Source organism: Maniola jurtina, chromosome 11, assembly GCF_905333055.1.
Source record: "Maniola jurtina chromosome 11, ilManJurt1.1, whole genome shotgun sequence".
In the NCBI taxonomy this organism is placed as follows: domain Eukaryota; kingdom Metazoa; phylum Arthropoda; class Insecta; order Lepidoptera; family Nymphalidae; genus Maniola; species Maniola jurtina.
This window is the reverse complement of record NC_060039.1, coordinates 7,800,164-7,827,850: the sequence shown is the minus strand read 5'-3', so window position 1 is coordinate 7,827,850 and position 27,687 is coordinate 7,800,164. Positions and strand designations below refer to the sequence as shown.

At 35.4% G+C, this 27,687-nt stretch overlaps 3 protein-coding genes across 7 annotated transcripts; 1 reads left to right on the top strand and 2 right to left on the bottom strand.

The window, feature by feature from the left end:
• Window positions 1-164: 164 nt before the first annotated feature.
• Window positions 165-4,745, bottom strand: LOC123869356 (ATP synthase subunit delta, mitochondrial-like). Its single transcript, XM_045912237.1, has 6 exons — window positions 4,577-4,745; window positions 3,948-4,071; window positions 1,845-1,935; window positions 1,478-1,584; window positions 648-752; window positions 165-326 (listed from the first exon to the last, which is right to left on the bottom strand). Exons 2-6 carry the CDS (start codon window positions 4,068-4,070, stop codon window positions 261-263), a joined length of 492 nt encoding a protein of 163 aa, XP_045768193.1. The 5' UTR covers window position 4,071; window positions 4,577-4,745; the 3' UTR covers window positions 165-260.
• Window positions 4,746-5,656: 911 nt separating this feature from the next.
• Window positions 5,657-25,779, top strand: LOC123869337 (breast cancer type 1 susceptibility protein homolog). 5 transcript variants are annotated; one of them, XM_045912208.1, is made up of 11 exons: window positions 5,657-5,842; window positions 5,932-6,118; window positions 7,130-7,329; window positions 7,560-9,715; window positions 10,299-10,471; window positions 10,992-11,588; window positions 12,008-12,104; window positions 12,549-12,683; window positions 13,382-13,499; window positions 17,225-17,406; window positions 25,600-25,779. In XM_045912208.1, the coding sequence occupies exons 2-10, from the start codon at window positions 6,039-6,041 to the stop codon at window positions 17,392-17,394; spliced, it is 3,726 nt and encodes a 1,241-aa protein (XP_045768164.1). In that variant the 5' UTR covers window positions 5,657-5,842; window positions 5,932-6,038; the 3' UTR covers window positions 17,395-17,406; window positions 25,600-25,779. The 5 variants fall into 5 exon arrangements, with proteins under 5 accessions (XP_045768164.1, XP_045768163.1, XP_045768160.1 ...); XM_045912207.1 differs by lacking the exon at window positions 25,600-25,779 and having other exon boundaries at window positions 5,657-5,837; window positions 17,225-18,042; XM_045912204.1 differs by lacking the exon at window positions 25,600-25,779 and having other exon boundaries at window positions 17,225-18,042.
• LOC123869344 (zinc finger BED domain-containing protein 4-like) lies at window positions 19,841-22,509 on the bottom strand. Its single transcript, XM_045912217.1, has 2 exons — window positions 21,177-22,509; window positions 19,841-20,921 (listed from the first exon to the last, which is right to left on the bottom strand). The coding sequence occupies exons 1-2, from the start codon at window positions 22,160-22,162 to the stop codon at window positions 20,003-20,005; spliced, it is 1,905 nt and encodes a 634-aa protein (XP_045768173.1). The 5' UTR covers window positions 22,163-22,509; the 3' UTR covers window positions 19,841-20,002.
• Window positions 25,780-27,687: the final 1,908 nt, after the last annotated feature.

Sequence of the window (27,687 nt, the reverse complement as noted above, 5' to 3'; positions counted from 1 at the left end):
TACTAGTTGATGCGATTCCGCGGGGATTTAGGTTCCAGAATAATAAAGGTATCCATATTCCATATCTACCTCCAGTTTGTATCTGTGCCAAATTGTGAATCAAATCTATGAATTTACAACTCTAAAGCCCTCAAAGCCTAATATTTTAAAGAAAAAAACCTGAATACTCTATATCAACATGTTTATTCTCCTTCAAATACATAAGTTTATCATTAAATAGTTGTTACTTGTTAAGCTAAGTTGGTGACACTGGCAGAAAACTACGCCGATGCGGCTTTCACGATTTCTTCAGCGACCTCGACAGCAATCGCAGCCTCGGCTTTGGCCTGAAAACAAAATACCATACTATATAAGTTTTTCGCGTCTTCGTTCGCGTGGTTGATTAGGATTACACTACAGCGCCACCTATCGGACCCTAGCATAGCTATGATCTATCGTCTCGTCAAAACAATATTATAATGAAATTCATTTATTTATTTCATGTAGGACTGCCTGTGCCTATCGGTATTGGCTGAAATGCTTTGTTGTAGTAAGAACACCAAAAATTCAACAAATCTCAACAGCATAAGACTACAGCAATGATTGATGCAGCTTTTTTGCAATAGACCATCAAGCATGGCAGGCATCGCATTGTTCTTCTAAATTACCTGTTCATTGGCTGCGGAGTTGAATTCCGACTGCGCCTTGTTGAGTGCTTCCTGCGCCGCCGCGCGGTCCAGGCTCTCTACGGGGTGCGCCTCTTCAGCGAGGACCTACAAAACAACCATCAATAGAATAGGAGAGTCAATGACCTCTACCTGACAACTCACACGAAAAGTACAGTTTGCAAAGAAAGATAATACTTTCTAAACATAACATTTTTAACTCCTTGCAGAACCTTCAGCTCATTGGTGCACAACTTTTGAATTGAGTACTACAAAATATATTAAAAATACATTGGATCAACATTTTTCAGTTAAGACAATATGGTGAAAAGCCATTCCCACTTTCAATCTGATTCTATCTCATTGTGTCTTAATCTGATTGTATTATCATATTATTATTGAAGCTGTGCACTAGCTGATTATTATCAGCAAATTATTAGCTATTATTGGCAAGAAATGTATTTTGAACCCAATCAGAGCACACAACTCTAACTTGTAAGGACTTTGAATTTGCATAATAGTTAGATAGAATAGTCATAGATTCATTGATTGATATATTTGGTGAGTTAGTTATAAAATTTTGAGGCTACTTCAAGGACTTATGACTGTTGCAAGCTATCACTGATTTTCTTCCCTTTAGTAGAATTTTGACCAAATTTTGGCAAAATCAAATAAACAGATGGGCATTGAAAATGTAACAAACAGACAGACACACTTTTGCATTTATAATATTAGTATGGATTGTATACAATCAAGAAAGCAAAGATACTGTAAAAAATTAATATTAATAGATGAGGAATGAACTATTTTTAAAGCAAAATTAAAACGATTACCTGTACTGATGAATCATCATTTACAGTGATTGTGCCTGAGGATACGAATATCTTGCTCTGTTTACCATCATTTTCAGTCACTGTGACAACACCAGGTTTCAGAACAGCTGTAACAAAATATTAGGTAAGTATGGTCATTGGTCATCTCTTTCTCTGCATCTTACGAGAAGTAAGGACCTTGGAGGGTTGTGAATCCTTCCATTAATCACTTAGCCGAGTTTCAATTTCCAAATACAACCCAACCCATGATTCAGACTGAAAGTAGGTTCAGATTATCAGAAGCACTTTTAATTTGCTTTAAATATGGTAAACTTTTCTTTAACATAATATAATTCTTTAAATAAGAACTTTTGTAATGTTTACTCACCTAAAGTTGGGACATGCTGGGGCAAAATACCAAAAGCCCCACTGAATGAGGGTACATCAACTTGCTTCACAACTTGCTTATCAAAGAAAACCTGCAAAACAATAAATTAGATAAAGTTCAATAGAAGAAAGATTTTTTCCCATAATATGGAACTTAGGGATGAAAAAAGATTTTTGTCCATTAATCAAATAAACACAGCTTCAACCTTAATAATTTATTTCAAAGAAAAATAACTTGGCAATTTTGGCTAACTCGGGTAAAAAGAGACTAATGATTACAAAATAAAGTGACATAATATATATATACAATGCATACATTATGAGATCTCACTCACCATTTTAGCTCTATGTGCCAATTGTCAAGTCAAAAGTACAATTTTAATTCTTAATTTAAAGGTATTTAAATTAAGAACTTTAGCATTGAAAGTTAACACATAGAGCAAAAATGGTGAGTGCATTCTCAAAACTTACGCATTATTATAAATCAAGTATTTATAATGAATTTGTCTTTTGTCTGGTAACTTCCAGAATCCTTAGATTTTTACCATTTTGTCTTTTGTCTGGTAACTTCTAGAATCCTTAGATTTTTACCATTAGATTAAGGTCTGAAATTGTAGTATTTTAACATGATAGTTGACACAGAGCAAATATGGTGAGTGTGTTCTGTTTGTACTGTACAAATTTTAATGATAGGTCTCATAAAATTTGCTAACCAAAAGGAGATTATTAAACAGTACTACCACAGTACAAGCAGAACAGTAGTTTAACTTCATACAAAGTGGCCGCCGCCGGTTTGAATGTATGCGTGAGCAGCGGGCGCCGTGTACGCACGGAAGTTTCACGCACACATTCGCATAGTCTCAAGCGGCTCAAGCGGCCGGCAGTACGGGCCGCGCCGCCATGCTAATCGCGCGCAATTGCGTATTACGTTGCACGCTCGCTCTTTTTTGTTTTGTTAGTAACAATTATGACTTCAAAAAAAGCCAAAATTTATTGTGGTGTCTTCGGGTGTCTCAATAACGACTCCAACAAACCGGACTTATCATTCTTCAATATACCTACTGAACAAGACACGTAAGTACCTAAACATTTTTGTAATAAAATTATGTGTCGGTAGGTACCTATTTGTGCTAGCCCAGGATCCGTGTCTGGATGTACTAGGTACCTATTAATATATTTAATATTTTATATTTAGATAGAATAAAATTAGAATAATATCAATTTTTACAGAAAAAATTTTTACTTACTTATTTAAGTTATGGAGTAGGGGAGACCGGGGTTAGTTGACCAAGTTTTCATTTGAATAAGCCTAACTTTTTAATTTTTCACCTAAATCGGCCAAGTACGAGTGGGACTCGCGCACCGAGGGTTCCGTACATATGTAAATACTTATACTTCAGGGGTGTTATGCGAGATGTTTTGTACGTAATACGTATGTAATTCGCCCTACTACTTAGACTACGCTGTCCGTCTGTCTGTCTGTCTGTCACCAAGCAGTATCTCATGAACCATGATAGTTAGACAGTTGAAATTTTCACAAGTGATGTTTTTCTGTTGGGTTTACTCTTTGTGTAAGCTCTAACCCCCTGATTATTAAACGTAGATTAGAGTGTCATTTCATTCCGTCTAGTCTACGTTTATTAATAAGGGGGCATAGTAATAGGTTAGATTTTCTAAAATACGTGTTTTATAACTTAATATTTCTTTTATTTGGCTTATTCATTTAATTGTTTCCGGCGCTTACAATGGCTACGATCAATCGATCGCGAAGATTTGTCCGATAAGCCAACACGTCGCATACTCGTGTGCGAAGTATTCAAAGCTGAAGATAGAATTTTTAAAATTTGTCTTTTCTTTTTAAAACGTCTTTTATTTACACCCCATTTATGAATTGGTAAAACATTTCATTATTATTATTACGAAATTAAAAACCTAGTGCTGTCATACATAATACGCAAATAATATTTAATTAAAAATAAAAGTGACAACCCTAGGCGTCAACGCAGGAGTAGGTAATTAACTCGCCGATTTAGTTAGCCTACTATTCTGTTTGTACTGTGGTACTACTGACCAGAATTTATCAAAATAATTTATCATTTTTAACCTTGTTGCCTGCAGCAAATGTGAGTGCCATTTCTCCCTCTTTTGGTGCAGCAGCTTCGGCAGCATAAGAGCGTATTTGGATCTTCCTTGATACATTCCTCAACAATCGTAGTGTGAAAGACATTCTAAAACAACCACCACTTTTCATAATATACAGATGAATGAATGAATATATTTTTATTGTACACCATAAAATTTGGTACAGAGTACACATAAAGTGCATCATCAAAATATAGACCTCAGCAAAAATATTTTATGGTTAAGAGTAATGTTACTAATTATTATCTTAGGCTCGTATAAATCGAAAGTAAGTACTTCTACTCAGGCAGAACCCGTCAGAGATAGAAATCCTGAATCAGAGCAACTTTTAATAGGTTTTGTAAATTCTAACCTCTAATTTCTTGTTTCAAGAATAATAAGATAGTTTGACAATTTAATAGATGAAATGCTAAAAAAAACTATAATATTTTAATTTCAATTTAAAAATAAAGGCTCTTTTCTATAAAAGAAAGAATAATTCTGTTAAAAACAGAGATTATGTAACGTCGGTCATATAGTTTTCTTCTGTCTTAATAAATAATCGCCATTCTGATAGATTTAGAAATCATAATAGAAGAAAGGGCCACTCACGTTTATATGATTATTACACAGGAGTTGAAATCAAAATCAAGTATTTCCCTGAAAAACCGAAGAAGACTTTTCAGTGCTTTTCAGTTTTCGTTTGTTTCGCGACACCCCAAAACCACAGGCTGCCCCAACCAAGTACCAACTGTCCATCGGATGATCGGATTCGTGGTCTGTGCTGTCCATTAACTGTCAAACACTATCAAATGACATTTCATGGACATTTCACATTTTTTTTCTCTTCAAAGTTCAACTGGCGCTTTACGGCTATGACGGTTCAAGGTCTTTTGAGTTTGGTCAAATGACAAACATTGTTAAAATCATAGGAAAAGTTCGGCAGTGATGCCAACTTAGCAACTTTCTAGCTAGAATTTCTAGCTATTATTTGGTGACAGACAGCCACAATTTAAGTTAAATTAATTTTTTAAGTTTTATATTTTTTTAACCACATTAACATCACATTAAATTGTAACTTAACTTTACAACTTATAACTGTGTAGCACTGCGTAACTATAATAATGTTTAAACAGGTAAACATGATAGGTTATAAGTCTATGGCCTATTATTGGTTCTTATTATTGTTTCTTACTGTGAATATAGGGGCAGTTTTCCCATTATCTCATTCAGTTAAAATTAGATAAAAATTACTCAGTTTCTACAGCGTAGCGAAAAAATTGTAAGTCTATGGTTTCAACAATGACATTTTTAGCATATTCTCTAAAATTGAGATTTTATTTGCTGGCAGCCTTTTTTTCCTCTCTCTCGTCTGGCTTTACAAGCCAATGTCAAGTTACAAGTTAGGGAAACTATACAAAGTATGGACCCCGTCTGTACCGGCGCTCGCCGACACACGCACGGCACCCCCTTAGAGCGGTTTCCAGTCAGTTTTAACAAAAAAAAAAACACTCCAAAAGGCAGAGGACGCCCGCCAGCTAACACCAACACAGACGAAGTCCACTGGCAGCCTTTGTCTATAGCTACGCCTCCCGGTCAATGTCATTCAAGTGTCAAAAGATCCTTGTCGTTCATATATTTTAAAAAGAAAAAGTTTTCATTAAAAAAAATAAGATGAAAATATCAAATTCAACAAATGACACTGACAACTCAAAATAAAAAGCGCGAAATGAAAATCTGAAAGCATCTATCTCATAGAGATATTAATCTATCTATTGCTCTACCTAGTCTGGAACTTCTGGAATTGGAAGCAACTTGAAGCACGTCTCGAAGATTGTGTCTTTATTGATATCGTAAATTGGAATCACTAACTGTTATGTTGTTATTATTATTTATTTTTGTCTAGTTTTCTTGTTCATTATCTTACAAATATTTAATAACAATATTGTGTTCACTGGTGCTTACAGATTGATTGATAGAGGATACTAAAACACTACGTATGATTGTGTTTGAAAAATCTCGCACATAGTATCTCTATTCTTCAGACTTCTGGCTTAATTTCAATGCAGCAGCTATGAATTTAAAGGACTTGGACATAATAAAGTTAAGAAAATATGTAACACATCTGTTAGACAGTGTAACTTGTATTAATTGGTAAGTTATTTAAAGCTAAAGTACTGATACAATTTTAGATTACACATAAATATCAACAGGCTATTTTACAGTAAAGAAATTGTAATGCAAGGCCTATTTAGGTATCTGCACAATTTATTTTTACATAAGTATACAGACCATTATCTAAATTGTAATCTGTGATACTGGCAGGCATTGCTTTTATTAAACCCACCAGCTATAATATAAAATTTAAGTAGTTTCTCAATCATTGTGAATTTGACTATTAACAACTTTTTATCTATCTAATCTAATAATTCTAACTCTATTGTCAAAAGAAAACTTCCATTTTGACAATGTAATTTTATTATAGTAAGTAATAGTTTGTTTATTTTTAAGTATAGTTTGTTTGGATTCTAAACCCAGGATAATGCTTTTTAACTCAGCTTTAAAAATAAAACATATATTGTCAATTTTAAAAGTTTTGGCTATTTATTTTGTGAATCATAAAACGCTGAAGTGGTATGCTCTTTGGATTTTGATGCATCTGTATATATTGTATAATAGTTATTTTCAGCTAAATAACTTAACATTTACACTTGAGAATTCACTTTTTCTTGTCTCACATATAGTCAGTCGGTTTCTCTACTTAATATATAGGTTTAAGAGGTGATAGCCTAGTGGTGAAGGTCTCCTATTCAGGAGTTTGACCTGGGGCATGTTCCTCAAAATTTTTAGAGTCATGTGCATTTTAAACAATTAAATATCACTTTATCTGGGAAGGAGAAAATCATGAAGAAATCTGCAGGCTTGAGATAATGTTCTCAAAGCTGTGTGAAACCTGCAGATTCACACTTGGACAGAGTGGTGGGCTATGGCCAAATGCTTCTCATTCTGAGAGGAGACTCATTATTAGTAGTGAGTTGGCCATTAGTTAACAATAATGCTGATCATATAGGTAGAATAGAATATACTTTACTCAGAAACTTGTTTTAGAATGAACAGGTGAAAAACTAATTGATATATTGAAGCCACTGTTTATTCTGTTTTTAGTTGTAAATTCTATCTAGTTCCAACTACAGCGACATGCGGACATACATTATGCCATACTTGTTGGCGGATACGACGCTCCTGTCCTACATGTGCAACAGAAGTTGATAAAAAGGCTTTAAGATTAAATTCACCATTACAGAGTCTAACTGAACATGTTATTAAATTGAGACATACCTTTGAATCTCTATTTGACATACAGTGTGAGTTCACAAGTATTTTTTACTAACTTTTCTAGCTAAAACCAAGCATGGAATGCTTTTTCTTTTTTCCATTGTTTTATATTATGTTGATAGTTTTTTCTTCTGAAACCTTCAAAAAGTACCAACAATAAATGTAATATAATATTACAAAACACTGTTTACATTCCTGCTAGTTTCCTCTGTTGACACAATTTCATTACATTTTTTGATTTTAGTGTTTTGTATTTCAGTGGATTATTATACCATGGATACTGATGAACAACAACATGTCAAAGAGTGGTTAGCAAGTTCTGAAAATCAGTTTTCAGCTCCAGTAACTAGTTCTCAACAATGCTCAGAAGAAACAGTCAAGCCAGCACCACAGAAACACCTGATTACAAGTGAAATTCAAGTACATACTATAAATCAAAAGGTAAAAGTACCAGCAAGACAACCCATAAAATTGACTATTCAACAAGACGATTGGGACAAAATTGAAGAAATGCCAGAAATAGAAACAAATAAAAGTCTTGAAAATGCTGTAGGCCCTATGGATATAGAAACATTTAATTTTTTAATTGATGATGAAGACTATAGTGCAAATAACCCTCGTAGAAGTTCGAGAAATAAAGAGTTACAAAGTAGCAAACCACCTATAACAAATGATGTTTCCTCAGATAAAGAAAGTGGGAAAAATTTCAATATGAATTCAGATAACAAATTCGGTCAAAGTTGGAAAAATGTTAAAAGAATGAGAAAAGAGTTCAGCAAATTGAACAAGAAGAACAAAAACAAATTAAACATATCTATTGAAATGTGTAAGAAAGCAAAACTTGCTGTAAATAAAGGAGCTTTATCTAACTCACAACAAGTGTCTCATACTATTGATGAAAACACACCTGATATTGCTGCTATTGGTGATATCGTAACTAAAAATACAGGTTTGAATAATGACCATCGAATAAATACAGATATTTCCAAAACTCTGCAGTGTAATGCTTTAAGTACAGATAATATTTCAAATAAAACTGCATTAGCGCAAATTCATGTAAATCATAAAGATTTAGATTTGCAGAATAAAAGTATTGAAAAGATTGAACAAAATAATCAGAATCTTACAGCTTCTAAAGTAAGTTTTTTTAAGAAGGGGCCTCTTTTAAACCAGACCTCTTTGCAAACCACATATATAGATACAAACAAAACACACGTTATTAATGTAGATAATCCCAATGTTAAAAATAAAAACACTGATAAAGTTGGTACAGGTGACATTGAAATTATTATTAAAATAGGTAACACTTTGACGAATATTTGTATACAGAAAAAAGAAAACGAAGTGCAGTATAAAATTAAAACTGATCGTGAAGTTCAGACTTCCTTGGGCAATTCTGTAGTAGAGAATGAAGACAATATGCAAAGTTTAGTAAATCATAAAAAACAACATAATATTGAAACGGATAACACTAATAATGTTGTAAAGGTGCCTAAAGGTGTTCCTGTATCTACTCAACATCATACATCAAAAGCGCAAATTGACAAATCAATGTCTCCAAAGAAAAATACTACATCTGCAGATACATCTACAGCCTGCTTTGAAATTAGTGCCAGTGAAGAAAAAGAATTTGCAGATCATATGACAAATGCCCCATTTGTAAACAAACAGGGGAAAAGTGAATTTCAAAAATCATTGTCTAAACCAGATTGCACTATTACTACTACTATCACTACCACCACTACCATTAGTACTACTACTAATACGACTACAACTTCAAAAAGTAAAAATGATCAGCTCTTACTTAAAAATATGGAAATAGTTTCTGAAGATCTAGAATTTTTAAATGACTTCGATATCTTTGATGCTGAATCTGTAAAAGAAGCCAATATTCAGTCACTAAAATCTACTAAAAGCATGTCTTCTGCTATAATTATGCCTACGATCAAAAGTAAGTCAACATCACAAAAGAAAACTAATAAAAGGGACCGAGACATGTATGATACAGAAGAGCTCTCAAATAATAAAAAAAGTAAAATTTCACAAGGAAGTTTTGCAGATAAAAAAACAGAACAGAAAGTTTTAGAAGAAAATAATGTCAAAAATGCAGAGAGTGAAAATATTAATTATGATGCAATCATGAGTAAGGTGTTTGCCAACATAAACGCTGATATGGAAAACTTGCCAAAAACTGGTACCAGTAGCCGAATGTGCACTCAAATAAGCAATACTCAAAAAAGTAATATTAACAATTTTGCACAACCAATAAAACCTAATATTAAACAAGATAATAAAAATAAGACATGCAATCAAACATCTTGCAAAGAAGCAGACCAAAAGTGTAGTGAAAATGTGTTTACTTTGCTAGACAAGGAAGAGGGTAATTTTGAAATATTTGAAACAACTTTTCATAAGGTTATTATTGTTTTTTTTTATATATTATTTACCATAATAATCCATTCCGTACTTAATATAATAAAGTGTGTCTGTCTGCTAACTGGGTTTAACCCAGTTTGATGAAATTTGGTACTGGTATAGCTTGCATCCTGGGAATACAATAGTCTTATGTTACTTCTAAACAAAGTAGTAGTTACTTTATCCAGAAGTAATGTAATGGTGAATGACGGACAAAAATCTGAACTGATGTTTTTAAACAAACAGAAATCTTTCACAACAATCCTTTTTAACCCCCGATCCAAAAAGAGCGGTGTTATAAGTTTGACGTGTGTATCTATCTGTGGCATCGTAGCTCCTAAACTAATGAACCAATCTTAATTTAGTTTTTTTTTGTTTGAAAGGTGGCTTGATCGAGAGTGTTCTTAGGTATAATTCAAGAAAATCGGTTCAACCGTTTGAAAGTTATCAGCTTTTTCTAGTTACTGTAACCTTCGCTTGTCAGGGGTGTTATAAATTTTTAATTTACACTTGTTATAATATAAGTAGGTATAGAAGTATAGAAAATTAATTTCAATTTTTTTTGTACACTTTATTATTCTAGTCACTTAGTCAAACTCAGCACCGCAAAGATAATGTAGCAACAGAAAGAGAGCCCATAGTTCACATGGCGATTGAAAATAAAGTGGCATCACCTAATAACATGGACATTGTCGAATATGGCACACCCATGCAGGATGATGACGATAAAAGCGTCGTTGAGGAAACTCCCCAGAAGTAAGAATTAATTTGTATTATAAATTATTTTTAACCCCCGACCCAAAATGAGGGATGTTATAAGTTTGACGTGTGTATCTATGTATCTGTCTGTGGCATCGTAGCTCCTAAACTAATGAACCGATTTTAATTTAGTATTTTTTGTTTGAAAGGTAGGAAAAGTAAAAAACTCGGCGGTTGCTCTTTTCAAAGATTCGATTTACAATAATATTATGCCATGTATAAAAGTAATTGCAGTGCAGGCTGCAAATTGCAAGTCAAATCCACGCTCTTTTGTAATTTACATCATCTTTGCTTTTGTGTAAAATGCTTTTTTCAAGAGCATGCCTTTCATAGATTTCTTAAACTTGTGTAAAGGCAAGTCTAAGTTGTGGAATTTTGTTATGAAAGATTACACTCATTCAATATTATCCACATCCTTTCCATGAAAAAAGATTAAGTACATAAGTACTTAATTTATAGTAGTTAGCTAGTATTGAATTTATTGAAATTTAATCTTTTTTACCTTAATTACTTCTAGGAATACCTCTTTTGTAAAAACTAAGAGTAAGAATGAAGCACCAACTTCAACTGACAATGCAGTTGCTGAATGCCACTCACTGAAAAAGGACAAATCGTTCAATGAGACCAGCAAACAGCAAAAAGACAAAGACGATTCAATGATCGTCATTAGTGTATCAGATTCCGCGGGTGATGTAACTGAAGGACGGAAAACAACCTTGGAGACCCCTTTAACAATAAACAAGTTCGTCAACAAAATTACATGCAACTCGACACCTTTGGCAAAGAAATCACTGGACTTTAGCAGTCAAAACGCTGACAATGATCCTGAAGAAACCATCTGCCCAAGCGCAGTGGTGGTTGCCAAAACTACGCAGGAAAGGGAGTTTATGAACAAAGCTTTTGAGCATACTTTAGAGCCGATTTCACAAACCTTGTGTGCGGGAATGCAACGTCGGAGAGCGAAGTTCTGTGTGGCTGGCTCGTGCCTCATGGCCAGCGAGCAGGCAATGTTGAAACAGCTCTGCTTTCAGATGAACTGGACGTACGTCGACAAGTATACTAAGGACTTGACTCATCTGGTAGTTGGGGTGGATAAAGAGAATAGATCGCAGAGGTATTTTAGCATCATTTATGAACCTCCTTTATATTATAATAAGAAGTAAAAACATAGTTTTGAACATGTTTCAATAGTAACAATTTTTTGCTTAGATGTATTTCACATGGTTCTATATATTCTGTTTATAATTATTTTAAAAAATACAATCAACGGGGTAATTCTCTAAATCAGTAGTTTTCACGAAATGAAAGCCATCAAACTCATTAGACATTGGTTGGTTGTACATTGGTTCTATACTGACGCACATAAAAGTAATATTTCGTAGGAAGTCTTGATAGATGAAAAATAAATGTCAAATGAGCTGAATGTATTGACTTAAAAAGTCAACAAACAAGAAAAGGAGAAGATCACTGAGTAAGCGAATCACTCCCGCGCTGGTAACGTTAGATCACAAACTTGTTTTTTGCATGTTTCAGATCTGTAAAGTACATGTGCGCCTTGGCAAGCTCAAAGTGGATCGTTACATTTGCGTGGGTGGAAAGGTGCCTTTCGGACAATGGGTTCGTAGACGAAGTAAGTTTAAAATTATTTTAAATTGCCTTAAACGATTGGAAAACTTTGGTACCGGGATAGGTTCGCCGATTTATATAAAAGTGATTAGATTAGATATAAATTTTCCACCCTGTATAACTCAGGTCATATTGTGACAGGTGACTAGATAGCATGACCTGTGCAGGTATGAGATTTTACATCACACCCACGTTGCGTCGAGACACTTCTGCGTTTAAGTAAAATAGACCTTAAGTAGCGTTGTTTTAAATCTTAAGTTCGTTGATACATCTACAGCCGTCTCTTCAAGCGAAATTAATATCAGTGGTACTGAATTTTTGACTCTAAGTGCTTGCGGGGTCCATTTTACTCTGACGTTATAGGTATCGATGCTCGAATTCTGTCAACGTTGGTGAGATCTAAAATTTGATATCAAGCTCTCTGGTATGATCCAAGTGTACTGTGTAGGAACCCTTCGAGGCACTGGACGCGATGGGCGAGCCGGCCCCGCGCCGCTCGCGCCTCGCCAAGACCAAACTGCTGCAAGGCATCACGTTCTACTGCATGGGACCATTCTCTATCATCGGTATCGACACCCTGAAGGTATTCGCTTTTAATATAAAAAACCGGCCAAGTGCGACTCAGACTCGCGCACCGAGGGTTCCGTACTCGGATATTTTATCCGATATTTTTCACGATAAATCAAGAACTATTATGCATTAAAAATAAATAAAGATCTGTTTTAGAATGTACAACTAAAGCCCTTTCATATGATACCTTACGTGGTCGTAATAATAATAAATACGTGGTAATTTTTTTTTGTGATATAACCACAAATTCCCGTTTTCGGATTTTTCCTTTACACGGCTATAAGACCTACCTACCTGCCAAATTTTATGATTCTAGGTCAACGGGAAATACCCGTATGTAACGATGCAGATGCGATGCTAAACTACTATGCGATTGGATTACTACGAATCGCTACAGCTGTCGCCATCGCGCGACAGCTGTAGCGATTCAAATGCGACTAACGGCCTAAAGTAGTAATGCAGATGCGATGCTATATCAATACTATGCGGTTGTAAATTCGTGATATTGTAATTTTAAACTACCAGGCTTAAAAGGGCTCGAACCCAGAGCCGTAAAACCAGTTTAAAAAAATGCTATTGTATCACAATCACTACTGTCGTGCGATCCAAATACGACTAACGGCCAAAAGTAGCGATTAGATGGGATGCTAAATCGATTCTATGCAATTGTATCACAAGTGACTGTTTGCATCTCTACACTATGCCCTGCAGGATGTCCTGGAGGCGGCGGGCGGGCGCGTGGTGGACGACCCGCGCGATCTGCAGGCTTGCAGAGCGCCCGCCATGCTGCTGGCCGAGCCCGAGAACACCCAGGAGAGCCGATTCACATGTACGATTTTTTTTAAATCATCATCATCTCAAGCCTTCGCCGGCCAACTACTAAGCACGGGTCTCTTCTCATTCATATATATTATAGAGAACTCTCAGCCATGACTCACAATATTTTCCTTGATGTTTAATTGATTTTAAAACATAGGCACGAAAAGTTAGAGGTGCTCAAAAACGAACGCCGTACCCTCCAATAAGGAGGGTTATTATTTGATATTATTCTATCGGAAAAAATTGATCAATTCATGTTTCTAATCTGCAAAGAGTCCATTCTATTTAAAATACAACTTTGGCCTTTGCAACTTAGTTACAAATAAACCTGACTGCGATCGTCTATACGCTGAAATATTAGAGTAAAATTGTTTTTCTGGCACTTGGTATATTTTAATATTATTGTACATTTATATATATATGAGCTCTGAATTTTCTCTTCATTCATTTGACATCCCACTCGATACAATAGTAAAAAAAATATTTTGGAGACCTCCATTTTTTTATGTAACATCCGTTAGGTCAATTTTTTTTCATAAAAAATATAGCCTATGTCACCCGGACCTTTACAACGAATCAATTGATACCTTATTCATCAAAATCGCCCAGTAGACTACGGTGGAACACACAGAATCTGATACAAACATACATACATAAATAGACTGCTTAATTCATAACCCTTCCTTTTGGCTTTGCCGCAGTCGGGTAAAAAGCAGAAAAAACCACAAAATCCAAAATATTTTAGATTTGTTGATAATAATACGCACCACCCAAAATCGTCCTTCAAAGAATTTAATTACTTATAACGTCACTATGTAAAACGTGTGTCTGCTGTATCGTAAATTATACTATACCCAATTGCGTATTGAAACATTAGCATTAGTATATAGCGTATTTGGTCGTCTTTATGCCTGCACCGAAGGTCGTCTAGTGTCATCAGAATCCTGTGACTCTTATTGTAAAAGCGTAAGATTCAAAATAGTTTATCTAAGTTTTCCTTGTTGAAATGTTCACAAACGTGCTAATGCATACATTATACAGAAAAGGTGGCTCTTTGTCTGCCCATCTTGATGTTAATTTGTATAAACGTCTTGTATTAGGTATCTAATCTATGATGTTAACTTTCTCTATTATGCCAGAGAGATTCACAAACTTAATAAGATTTTGTAATAATGCGTAAAAAATGACTTCTCACTTGCTATTTTAACTTTATGTGTGAAATATCATGTCAAAAGTACGATTTTAGTCCTTACTTTAAAGGTGAACCGTAGTTTTGACATAACAGCTCATTTTGTATGGACCATAATATACAGATTAACTGACCCGAAACTTCATAATAGACGTTTGGGATGGGGACTTTTGTAAATGCCAGACAGTGAAACGAATGAACTCTCAATTATGTAAAAAATATTTCTGACAAAAGTACAAACAGGTTATTAGCTTTATACTATATTATATTATCTTTTAGTTAAAAATCTCCTTTTTATTTAAATATTTTTATTATGTAAGTACCTAGTTACCTTCTCTATTTGCCTATAAGTAACAGGTTCGATTTTGGGAGGAAAAAATTGGTAAGTCCCCAAACTTATAAGTGCCATTTAAACATTTCACGTCCTCTTCGTGAAAAAATAAATACAAATGACAGTCAATCTGTGGACTTCTCTATCTTATATTATCTATGGAATAGATAGGCACAACGTGCGAAGCCGGGGCGGGTGAACTAGTTTTCAATATAATTCCTTTTGATTTCAGATCTAGCTATGACATTAAAAATCGTGCCGATGAACTACGAATGGGTACTCAACTGCTTGGGCACATACACTCTGAAGCCTATATTTGATCTTTTGCTGTGTCCGGCCACGCTGCTACCATCGGCCATTTCTAACTGGCCGTCTGAATTAATATCGTCATGTGATGACTGAAGAATAATAACTTCTTTTTTCGAAGTGAATTTTATGAACGTGTAGGCCCTACTTCTTAGACACGTATCCGGCCACTATGTTACCATCAACCATTTCTTACTGGCCATCTGATGATCTGAATTAATGTCGTCGTGTGATGACTGATGAATAATAATGCTTTTTATGTCAATTTTATGAATGTGTAGACTATATTTTTTAGGCACATACACTTTGAAGCCAACGTTTTTAAAGTATCTGGCCACTGTGTTACCATCAGCCATTTCCTACAATTGGCCATCTGAATTAATACCATCAAGTGATAACTAGTGAATGATTCTTTTTTATGTCAATTTTATGAATATGTGGGCCCTGCTTTTTAGCATGTACATTTTGAAGCCAATAATTTGGTTTTTAAAGTATCTGGCCACTATGTTCCCATCAACCATTTCTTATGGCCGTCTGAATCAATATCGCCATGGGATGACTGATGAATATTTTATTTTTGATATCAATTTTATGAACGTGTAGACCCTACTTAGGCACGTATCCGGCCACTATGTTACCATGGACCTTTTCTTACTGGCCATATCATCTGATAATAATTAATATGACTAATGTTTTTTTTTTTTTGATGTCAAGATTATGATTGCGAAGGCTTCAGATGAAGACCCTACTTCTTAGGCGTACACTAAAGCCAATATTTGATCTTTATAGTATCCGGCCACTATGTTACCATCAACAAATTTCTTACTGGCCATCTGAATTAATATCGCCATATTGTGATGATAGGATATCTTAGTACTTAATAATAATTTTAATAGTATTTGTAAATAAATATGATATTATTATTATTACTTTGGATTTTTTTTTTCTCGTTCAACCTAGAATGTTCTGTAAATAAGTAGGTATACCTATAGCGTGAGATTTTGAGGTAACTTTATCTTTGAACACACAAGATTACTGAAAATAGAGAAATTAAATAGGTAGATAAAAGCTATTTGAGAAAACCATATGTATATTATCTAAAAACCAACCAAGTGCAAGTCAGACTCGCGCACTGAGGGTTCCATACTCGGGTATTTTTTCCAACATTTTGCACGATAAATCAAAAACTATCATGCATAAATATAAATAAAAATCTGTTTTAGAATGTATACGTAAAGCCCTTTCATATGATACCCTACTTGGTATCAATCTTACATCGAAATTTGAAACATATTTTAATTTTTTTTAAATAATGTAACCACAAATTCGCGGTTTTGAGATTTTTTCCTGTACTTGTGCTATAAGACCTACCTATCTGCCAAATTTCATGATTTTAGGTCAACGGGAAGTTAGGTAGGTTTCTTGACAGACATGACGGACAGGCAGACAGACAACAAAGTGATCCTAATATAAGGGTTCCGTTTTCCCTTTTGAGGTACGGAACCGTAAAAACCGAGAGCATGGTAACCCATTCTGTCAGATCTTTGATTTATAATAACCAGGACAGATTTAACATATCGAAATATCGTGGGTGGGTATAAGGCCTAATTTGGATCTTATACAGCATCCAGTTACACATCGAACTTTAGAATAAGATAACTCTTTGTCTACAAGATATGTTGACTAAGATGGGCTCTTTGTATGCCTACCTTGATGTTAATTGACATAAACGTCTTGTATTAAGTATCTAATCGATGATGTTAACTTTCTCTATTATGCTACAATAAAAAAAAATACAAATTACAGTAAATCTATGGATTTATCTATCTTATATTATTTATGGAATAGATAGGCACCCCATCTTCGCACGGCTAGGTATAGTTTTTAATATTATTCCCTTCGGTTTCAGATCTAGCTATGGAATTAAAAATCGTGCCGATGAACTACGAATGGGTACTAAACTGCTTGGGCACGTACACTCTGAAGCCTATATTTGATCTTTTGCTGTGTCCGGCTACGCTGCTACCATCGGCCATTTCTAGCTGGCCGTCTGAATTAATATCGTCATGTGATGACTGAAGAATAATAACTTTTTTTTTAAGTGAATTGCATGAACGTGTAGGCCCTACTTAGACACGTATCCGGCCACTATGTTACCATTAACCATTTTTTACTGGTCATCTGAATTAATATCGTCATGTGATGACTGGTGAATAATAATACTTTTTATGTCAATTTTATATATATATGTGTAGACCGTATTTTTAGGCATGTACACTTTGAAGCCAATGTGTTGGTTTTTAAAGTATCTGGCCACTATGTTACCATCAGCCATTTCCTATAATTGGCCATCTGAATTAATATCATCAAGTGATAACTAGTGCATGATTCTTTTTTATGTCAATTTTATGAATATGTGGGCCCTGCCTTTTAGGCACGTACACTTTGAAACCAAACTGTCCACTATGTTACCATCGACCATTTCTTATGGCCATCTGAATCAATATCGCCATGGGATCGCAATCGGATGACTGATGTATATTCTATTTTTGATGTCAATTTTATGAACGTGTAGACCCTACTTCTTAGGCACGTATCCGGCCATTATGTTACCTTTTCTTACTGGCCATCTGAATAAGGTAATATCGCCATATTGTGATGATAGGAATTCTTAATAATAATAATTGTATTAGTAGGTATTTGTAAATAAATATGATATTATTATTACTTTGGTAGTTTTATTTCTCGTTCAACCTAGAATGTTCTGTAAATAAGTAGGTATACCTAGGTATAGCGTGAGATTTTGAGGTAACCTTACCTTCGAACAAACAAGATTACTGAGAAATTAAGTAGGTAGATAAAGCTATTTGAGAAAACTATATCAGCTATCCTTACTATCTAAAAAACTGAGAGTAGGGCAAACCATCCTGTCAGATCTTTGATTTATAATAACCAGGACAGATTTAACATACCGAAATATCGTGGGTGGGTATTTAAGGCAGGGATGTAACGGAAGCAGTTTTATCGGAACCGAAGCCGGAATCGGAGTTTTTAAATTTGCTTTCTCGGAATCGGAACCGCAGTCGGAATCGGAATCGGAAGCAGGGTGACATGAGAGCATAAGTATAAGGATATGTCATTCCCATATAAATCCGTTTACAAAAATGAGCCTATAAAAAAATAAATATTACGTCATTGAACTCGTCAGTGAATTTGACGCGAGCGTCAACTCTCTATTATTAAAAAGAACAAGGATGGAATGGAGCTGTTTTGTGCAATATTTCGTCAATTTTTTTGCGTTAAAAATATTATTAGTGCAGATATGAGCATGTAATGAATCTAACAAAGAATTTTCACAAATAATATGTAATAATATAACCATATAATATAAACCATAACCAAAAAAACTTCTGTAGTACGGAACCCTCGGTGCGTGCACTTGACCAGTTTTTTTAATTATTTCTATTGCCATAATTGAATCACTTAAATTATCTTACTACTTACTACTTATCACAATTTTTGTAACTTTTGCATGTAGTGATGCATCCATAGTAGGGATATAAATAAATAATAAATATTTTCAAGATTTTTCGGAATTCGCGTGGCATCAACATGAACATGTTGCTATCTATCTATCTATCTATCAATGCGGCAGCTTCGCCGTTGCGGATGCGGATGCCCGAAAAATTGCTAAAATATAGCTACATCATACGTACGACGTATACATACAAAATACACACATCGTTAAATAGTTAAACACATACATAAACATACATAGTTAAATACATAAAAAAATACATATAAGCATGTATACACTCAAACATACATATATAGTTTTCGCGACTTGCAACATCCGCATCCGCGTGACTATACATTGATTATTATTATTGTAGATGCAGATGTGGATGCCCAAATCAATGCGTAACCTTCACAATTGCGGGTGAGGATGCGAATATCGGAAACATCGCTAGTCTACTAGTACAAATATACGTACATAGTAAAACAGTTAATTATATACAAACATACGTAGTTAAATACTTACAAACATACAATCATAGTTAAATATATTCATGATCATACGTAGTCTGTCATACGCGAATAAAAAGTTTTACTTCAAAAAAAATAACACGACTCCATTCTTTCTGTATTCCAATTTTACGATATTTTTGCGGCAAATATTTAATCATAGCAAAATTAAAAATATACCCAGCTTATACGTTAAATTAAATGAGAAAACGATATACTTACAAGTGAAATGTTATTCCATCTTTTTTTTGATGGATTTCCGTACGGTTTTTGCAAGATTTGACCGCACATGACGGCATTTTCGACAGTCAAAAACACGTGCGATACGATAAAGCGTGTGCGGCCGACTGATGCGTGATAAAGAGACTTTTGCCAATTCTCTTTAACTTGTGAGCGCATTTTTTTCTTCTAAGGGCCTATCCATATACATCGATGCATGAGAGAGAATTATTATTTAAGGACAAATAAAACATTGTAGTATTTTTTTTTATTTTAAGTTTCAGTTGTAACATAAAAGTTTTATGTTTTATGATAAAACATAGAAAATGAACAAAATTGGCATATAAACAACAAGTTTAAATAGAATGAATTTAAACCCGAAGTAGCATGTACTAATCAATTAGTAATTAAATTATACTAACGAACAAAAGCTTTAAAAAAATTAAATCGTATTAATTGACTCTAAAAGTAGCGTATTATATTTGACGAATAAAAGCTTTGAAGCTTTGTCTCCCTCTAATCTGTTTCTTAAGGGGTCGTAGATTAGGCCAGCGCCACTAAAAAGTTGTTCGCTCGCTACCGAGCTTGGTGGACAAGACAAAAATTGACGAGCAATTGATTGCAGGGGCTGGAATTTGGTATTACCATTAACTTTCCACCATAATAGCGGATCATCACTAATACTAATACGTTTTTCTTTATTGAACTCATTTAGTATATTTTTTACGAAGACAAATTTATCAAAAACTGGACTTTTATCAAGTGTGGTATTATTATCGTCTTCTTCATCACTACTTAATAATATGTTTGACAAAACTGATTGCACATTACTACTATGGCTAGTTTCTGCTGGTAATTCCATTCTTGCCCGTTTTTCTACAGGAGCGACAATATTATCAGCCTCGTTTTTAGAAGTATCTGCTGCATCAAATATTGACATTATCTCTGTTTCAATGTTCTGTTTAGCCACTTCATTAAAAAATTTTGTTTTATAACGAGGATCTAAATATGTTGCTATTGCAAAGAAATTGTTTGATTGAAGGTCACTAAATCTAGAATTTAATTGATCGACGGTACTTTTTATTATACTTTTAAATTTTTCATTTGTGTCTTGTTTATTGCCTTCAGTGTGTAATGTATACTTAAGAGTGTGTATAAGTGGAATTACTGATGAGATACTTGTGTTATTGTCACTCATTTTTCGGGTAATTTCTTCAAAAGGTTGAAGTATAGTCACTATTTTTTTAAGCTGCAGCCATTCTTCAGGAGACAATTGAGAGATGTTGTGCTTAGATGCGTACAGGCATAGAGAATCTTGTATTCTAATCATTCTTTGTAACATATAAAATGTACTGTTCCACCTGTAACAAATTATTAAACTAATTAACGCTTATAATTTAAATAATACTCTAAGTTATACTAACTTAGAGTATTATTTAAATTAAATAAATGACAGAAACTAAATAACACACTCATTATAATCAGCGTGCATATACCACAGCAAGCTTTATTCAAATCGATTTAGTGGTTTTATTTGAATTTATTGTATTAGCATGGATAGATCTTTGATTAAATTAAATAATCTGGTTGGAGGTAAAAATAAATGCACAACTTACCGCGTACTACACTCCTGTATTACACTCAAACATTCTTGGTTGAGTTGTTCCTTTTGTATTTTGTGCAGTTCAGTCCGTGCTATTTGGGAATGATTGAAATGCGTCGAAATTTTTTTGCATTTCGATATTAAGGCTTTAATGTCTTCATCACAATCTAATAATGTTCGTACACACAGTTGCAACTGGTGTATAGTGCAACTGACATCAGGTATGTCGCCGAGTTTCATTGCTCGTATCATATTAGATCCAGAGTCGCGTACAAAGCAGTGAATTTTCTCTTTTACGACGCCCCATTCCTTTAACATAGTCTTAATATTTTCTAAAACTAGGTCTCCTGTATGTCTTAAGTCAAATGTGTGGCATTTTAAAATAACTTTGAGTCTTCTAAAATCTCCATTTATGCCATGTGCTGTCAGACTCAATAAAGACACATTCGAACTTGGTTCGGTCCAAATATCTGTTGTAAATGAGATCTTTTCAATTTGCGTGAGCAAATCCTTAATTTGTTTTGCTAATGTTTCATATAATTGGCCACAAATATTTTCAGTAAAAAAATGTCTTCCCCTTAAGTGATAATTCGGCACGATGAACTGCATAAGTCGCCGAAATCCTATACCTTCCACAAAATTGAAGGGTAGATCTTGCAAAGCAATCATTTCAGAAATCAATTTGTCAATTTCCATAGATTTAGGATTAGAAGTGCACCATTTTGTATTCTTCGCCAAAGTTTCTTTCAAAGTTATTTGTTTTTTAGCATCCTGAAGGGGCGTCGAAGTCGAAGGCTGTACACTTACAGTATTTTTTTTTTCAGTTTCTAACTTTATTAATTCTTCATATTCAGTGGCATGGACAGACTTCAAATGGCTTTTTAAAGACGTTGTCGTACCTCCCTTTCTTGAATACGTCTTCATACACAGTTTACACTTTGCCGAATCCGAATTAACTTGAATGAAGTAGTTCCAAATACAACTTGATTTAGGTTTCATTGTCCAACACAAAAACAGATGACTTTCATTGATAATAAGCCGCAAAAATCAAAACAAATATCTATTTAACCAATGAACGTGTCGTGCTGTCGTGTGCGTTAACAAGTGAAAAAATAATTGACAATTGAGTGCGCGGGTCGGGGGAGGGGCGATTCCCCGCGCGACGCGTATGAACCTGTCGAATCATAACAGTCGGTCGGCACACGCCGCCGCACTCGCCCGCTATCTATGCTTCGACCTCCGATTCACACCTCCGATTAAAAAATGTCGGAGCCGGAGTCGGAACCGAAAGTATAATAGTAATCGGAAGTTCCGACTTAACGGAACCGGAACCGAAGCTCCGTACCATCCCTAATTTAAGGCCTAATTTGGATCTTATACTGCATCCAGTTACACATCGAACTTTAGAATAAGATAACTGTTTCGCAGAGCATTGTCTCTGTCGTTGAGACCGGCGAAACGTTACACAAGTATGAGTGACGGAGACGATGCTCTACGAAGCCGAAATCTCTTTCTAAAGTTCTATGTGCAATATTTCCCGCATACTGTAGCGACTTGTTTAATGTTGCAATAAGCGGAATCTGCTGACATGCGCTGTTGTTCTTATTGTTTTACTAGCTGATGCCCGCGACTTCGTTCGCGTGGATGTAGGTTTTTTAAAATTCCCGTGTGAACTCTTTGATTTTCCGGTATAAAAAGTAGCCTATGTGCTAATCCAGGGTATAATCTATCTCCATTTTAAATTTCAGCCCAATCCGTCCAGTAGTTTTTGCGTGAAGGAGTAACAAACATACACACACACACACACACACATACAAACTTTCTCCTTTATAATATTGGTGTGATGACATATTATGTCCTGCGTGTTTTCCCACCGAGATTTCTTGTTTAATTCATGTCAATACGAGTATTTTAACATGCATGCAGATTGTAGATAAGTACTCGTAGGTACCTAGTGGTTATAAGGTTCACACGTCTCTCTTAACAAAGCGGTCAAGAACAAATCATAATCGAAAAGCACCACTCACAACGTATGAATGTCGCAATCGCTAGAAAAACTGGTTAAGTGTGAGTTGGACTTGCGGACCGAAGGTTCCGTACCTTGGAAGGATACGTGTTATTGTTTCGTTGCTTATTATCTTCAACTGCAAGTATTTATCATCGTAAAAAAATTAGGATAAGTACTTGTGCCGTGAGACCTTGCTTCGTTCCTTTGATGATTCTAGACCAACGGAAAGTAGGTATATTATGTATGTACGCGACAGGTCGACATGGCAATTGGGGTGGGGACGCCCCGCATACCCGCACAGGCTCCGCTTACCCAGTGCTGGTAACGTGGGTGGTATGTGAGGCGTCTCCTGCCTTATGCCTACTCCGATTGCCATCTCGACCTGTCGCGTACTATATACTTAGGTTTTAATTTATTTGGGAGAGTCAAAATATGCGGAATATAATTATCTGTATTTTTTGATTGTGTTGGTTTAGATTTTAGAAGCTTATTTTTAGGGTTTCGTGCCCGAAGGATGCCAACGGAACCCTATTACTAAGACTCCGCTATCAGTCCGTCTGTCTGTCAATGGACTGTATCGCGTGAACCATAACAGGTAGAGACCTGAAATTTTCACAGAATGTGTATTCCTATTGCCGCTATAATTTAACAAATACTTACCTACTAAATTACCGCCATAAAAATTAAAAAAAGCGTTATTTCTTGTACGATGACACGGAATCCTTCCTGTGCGAGTCCGACTCGCAATTGACCGATTTTTTACAGGTCCAAGGGACCGTAGATTTAAGTAACTGTTTGATGATAATTTCAACTTGATACTTCCACGCGGTTCCGAAGAAAGGACCTTGATAGACGAACGGACAACGAAATGATACTTACCTATATTACGGGTTGCTTTTTTCCTTTTGAAATACGGAACTCTAAAAATGACATGTTCGCTATTCATTGAGGACGTGTATATGTAATTGTGTAAGTAGTTAAGTAGATACTTGCCTACCTATATTAATTGTAGATTTCAAATTTTTCTCACTCCTATAAAAGTTAGCCCTTGACTGCGATCACACCTAGTGATACCACCTGCACCATCTTAAACCGTTTTTATCTTAACGATGAAATCTAACGTGGAAACGGGCTAACTTAGAAGGAGTGTGCCGTGTAGCAGTTTTTCACGCTGCATAGTACCGAAGCGCCGCTCTCTTGGCGACACGGCATTGTCAATAGAGTGGAAACTATCCATGGCTGAAGCCTCCTGCCAGACCAGACCAGAGACAATTTAGAAATTATAAAACATTGCTCCTGCAGCGAATCGAATCGTCCACTGTTGGACACTGGCGTTCCCTAAAGAGCGCTATCTCACCTGGTCCTCAGCCTTCCTCATCCAGCTACTTCCCGCCAGCTTCTATACTATATCATCGGTCCATCGTGCTGGAGGGCGTCCCACACTACGCTTGCTTATACGCGGTCTCCACTCAAGGACTTTCCGGCTCCAATGGCCATCGCCTCTACGACAGGCATGGCCTGGCCATTGCTATTTTAGCTCGCTAATAGTTTGGGCTATGCCAGTAACCTTGGTTCTCCAAGACGCAATACCAAACAGCTATTTAGAAATGATTGATATTTGGTATGAAAGGTAGGTAATAGGTATATACCATAGATTCATAGATAAAAGAAAGAAAGCGTATATACGCTAATTTGACCCAACCAGAATAGAACTTGGAAAAGCCTCGGGAGTGAGTTATCACTACCAAGCCAGTAGACTACGCGTCCTAATGTAGTCAGCAGGGTTAGTGCCATAGATGACAGAGTGCATAGTGCACAACTACTGCATAACTTGAGATTTTATAGATTTTAGAAAGATCTGACTACCTAATGGAATTTTTTGACAACGGAATAGGTAACCTGCTGCCTATCAAAAGTTTTCCGTTGTTTTCGTCCAGTGATTAAAACATTTTATCAGCTTTATCTTTGGACTTTGTCTGTCTACTTAGCCTGCTCGTGAAATGGTCAACAATGACCAATTTCCCAATTAACTGAGCAATTGTTATCTGAATTGATGTTAGTTATAAAAGCCTTGACAGACAGCGCGACGCGACGGTAGAACTATTGAACGTGCTCCGAACGCTTTGTAGAGTGAACGGGTATGATACTCGGAGTACATGTACCTAGGTAGGTATTTCGTAAAATAACCTTATTCGTGTTTAATGTAACGCTATCGAACAGCTTTGCAACGGCCGCGAATTAATATCATCAAGTGATAACTAGTGCATGATTCTTTTTTATGTCAATTTTATGAATATGTGGGCCCTGCCTTTTAGGCACGTACACTTTGAAACCAAACTGTCCACTATGTTACCATCGACCATTTCTTATGGCCATCTGAATCAATATCGCCATGGGATCGCCATCGGATGACTGATGAATATTTTATTTTTGATGTCAATTTTATGAACGTGTAGACCCTACTTCTTAGGCACGTATCCGGCCATTATGTTACCTTTTCTTACTGGCCATCTGAATAAGGTAATATCGCCATATTGTGATGATAGGAATTCTTAATAATAATAATTGTATTAGTAGGTATTTGTAAATAAATATGATATTATTATTACTTTGGTAGTTTTATTTCTCGTTCAACCTAGAATGTTCTGTAAATAAGTAGGTATACGCGACGTAGAACTATTGAACGTGCTCCGAACGCTTTGTAGAGTGAACGGGTATGATACTCGGAGTACATGTACCTAGGTAGGTATTTCGTAAAATAACCTTATTCGTGTTTAATGTAACGCTATCGAACAGCTTTGCAACGGCCGCGGTTCCCTGAACTTTAAGAACTCTGAATTAAAACAACGTCACAAAGTCGCATACTGAAATTTTTCAGACACACTCCATTGAGCGCCATTTCGTGTGGGACTAGGTGGAGAGCACCAGAGGGCAAGGAACGTCGCCATGCGATGGACCGATCAACAGTCTGCTGTAGACGGTCCTTTGCACCAGTTTTTTCTTTTAAAGAATATTAGCCATGCTAATCATGACTAATACTCCCCTTTCCCCTGCAATTAAGCGTAAAGCTTGTGCCAGGAGTGGGTGCGACAATAGTGCAACGGGTGGGGTTTGAACCGCCAACCTTTCGGAATTCAGTCCGCCTTTCAACTGTTGAGCTATCTGGCTCTCTGTACCAGTGTACCAAGTTGGTGGCGAGCTGATATAGAAGTGGCTCGTGAGGCTCATACTAATTCATAATTCATTTGTAAATAGTGGTTATACATTACTTAGTATTAGCATAAGAACAGAATCGTGTATTCTCCCACAGTGCGATGGTGTGGTGTACCTACGAATATTTTACAATGTTACCCCATGGCCGTAGCTAGGGGAGGCATTGTGGGACAATGCCCTACCTTGAAATCAAAATTCTCTACCTTAATAATACCAAAAACTAAGATAAATTACTACCCCACCCAAAAATTAATTAGACTACAGGCCCATGTTTAAAAATGGGTGGGTCATATGAACCACCAGGTGACGTATACAGGACGATATAAGAGCATAAAATAATAAGTTTCAGCACTATGCCGTCACTTGTAAGCTGTCCAACAGAGTGCTGGTGAGAATTGAAAAGTGCAGGTAGAGTGAGTACATTTTGGTCATATATTTTTGTACGGCATTTTTACCATCGATAGATCCATGAAAAATAATAAGAAAGCGCGCAGTGCCGTAAAAAAATGGTGCGCCACAAAGTCAGTAGATGTTTTGATTTTCTGACAATTTCCGGGGTAAATTTGGTCATTTAATTCTGTACGGCACTAGTTTCATACTGTTTCAATATAGCCTCTAATCCATTATTCCGCAACGCCGTACAAAAATCATGCGACAAGGGGAAAAAATTGAGGGTAGCAACCCCCTCTCTTTCCGTGGTCCGGGGGGTGATTTGAGAAAGTACGGCTTTGGTTCCAAAACATTATCTAGCACTCAAAAGTACTATTAAAAATAATGCCGTAAAAAAATTAGTGTTCATTTGAATGTGTATCAATAATTATCTTAATTTCATGGTATACTTAATTTTTAAAGCTGTAAAATCATTTGACTCTGTACGGCAACTTTGTTTTTAACATGATAGTGTAAAATACTATTGTTATATAGTATTGCCGTTCAAAAGAAACTGTTCTAAAAAAAATTATAGATAAATACAAAAACTGAAATTTTTCAAATTATTGCAAAAGTTTAAATATTCATAGATTAATAAAATATAGCAATTTTCTACGCTTTTCCCTTGTTTTAAATAGTATTAAGATAAATAAATTAGGAAAAAATTATGCCGTACATTTTAATGCAGACCATATCTTTTAGGCTGATGAAAATGACGCTACCATTTTAAGGGTAGTACTTTATGGCCATCTGATACTGTACGGCATTAACATATTTTTGAAGAGAACAATTGATAATATGATAAAATCACTATGCCGTCTAACTGAAGTGAACGGGTGTGTATATAATATCCACATCCCCTACAAACCTTTGG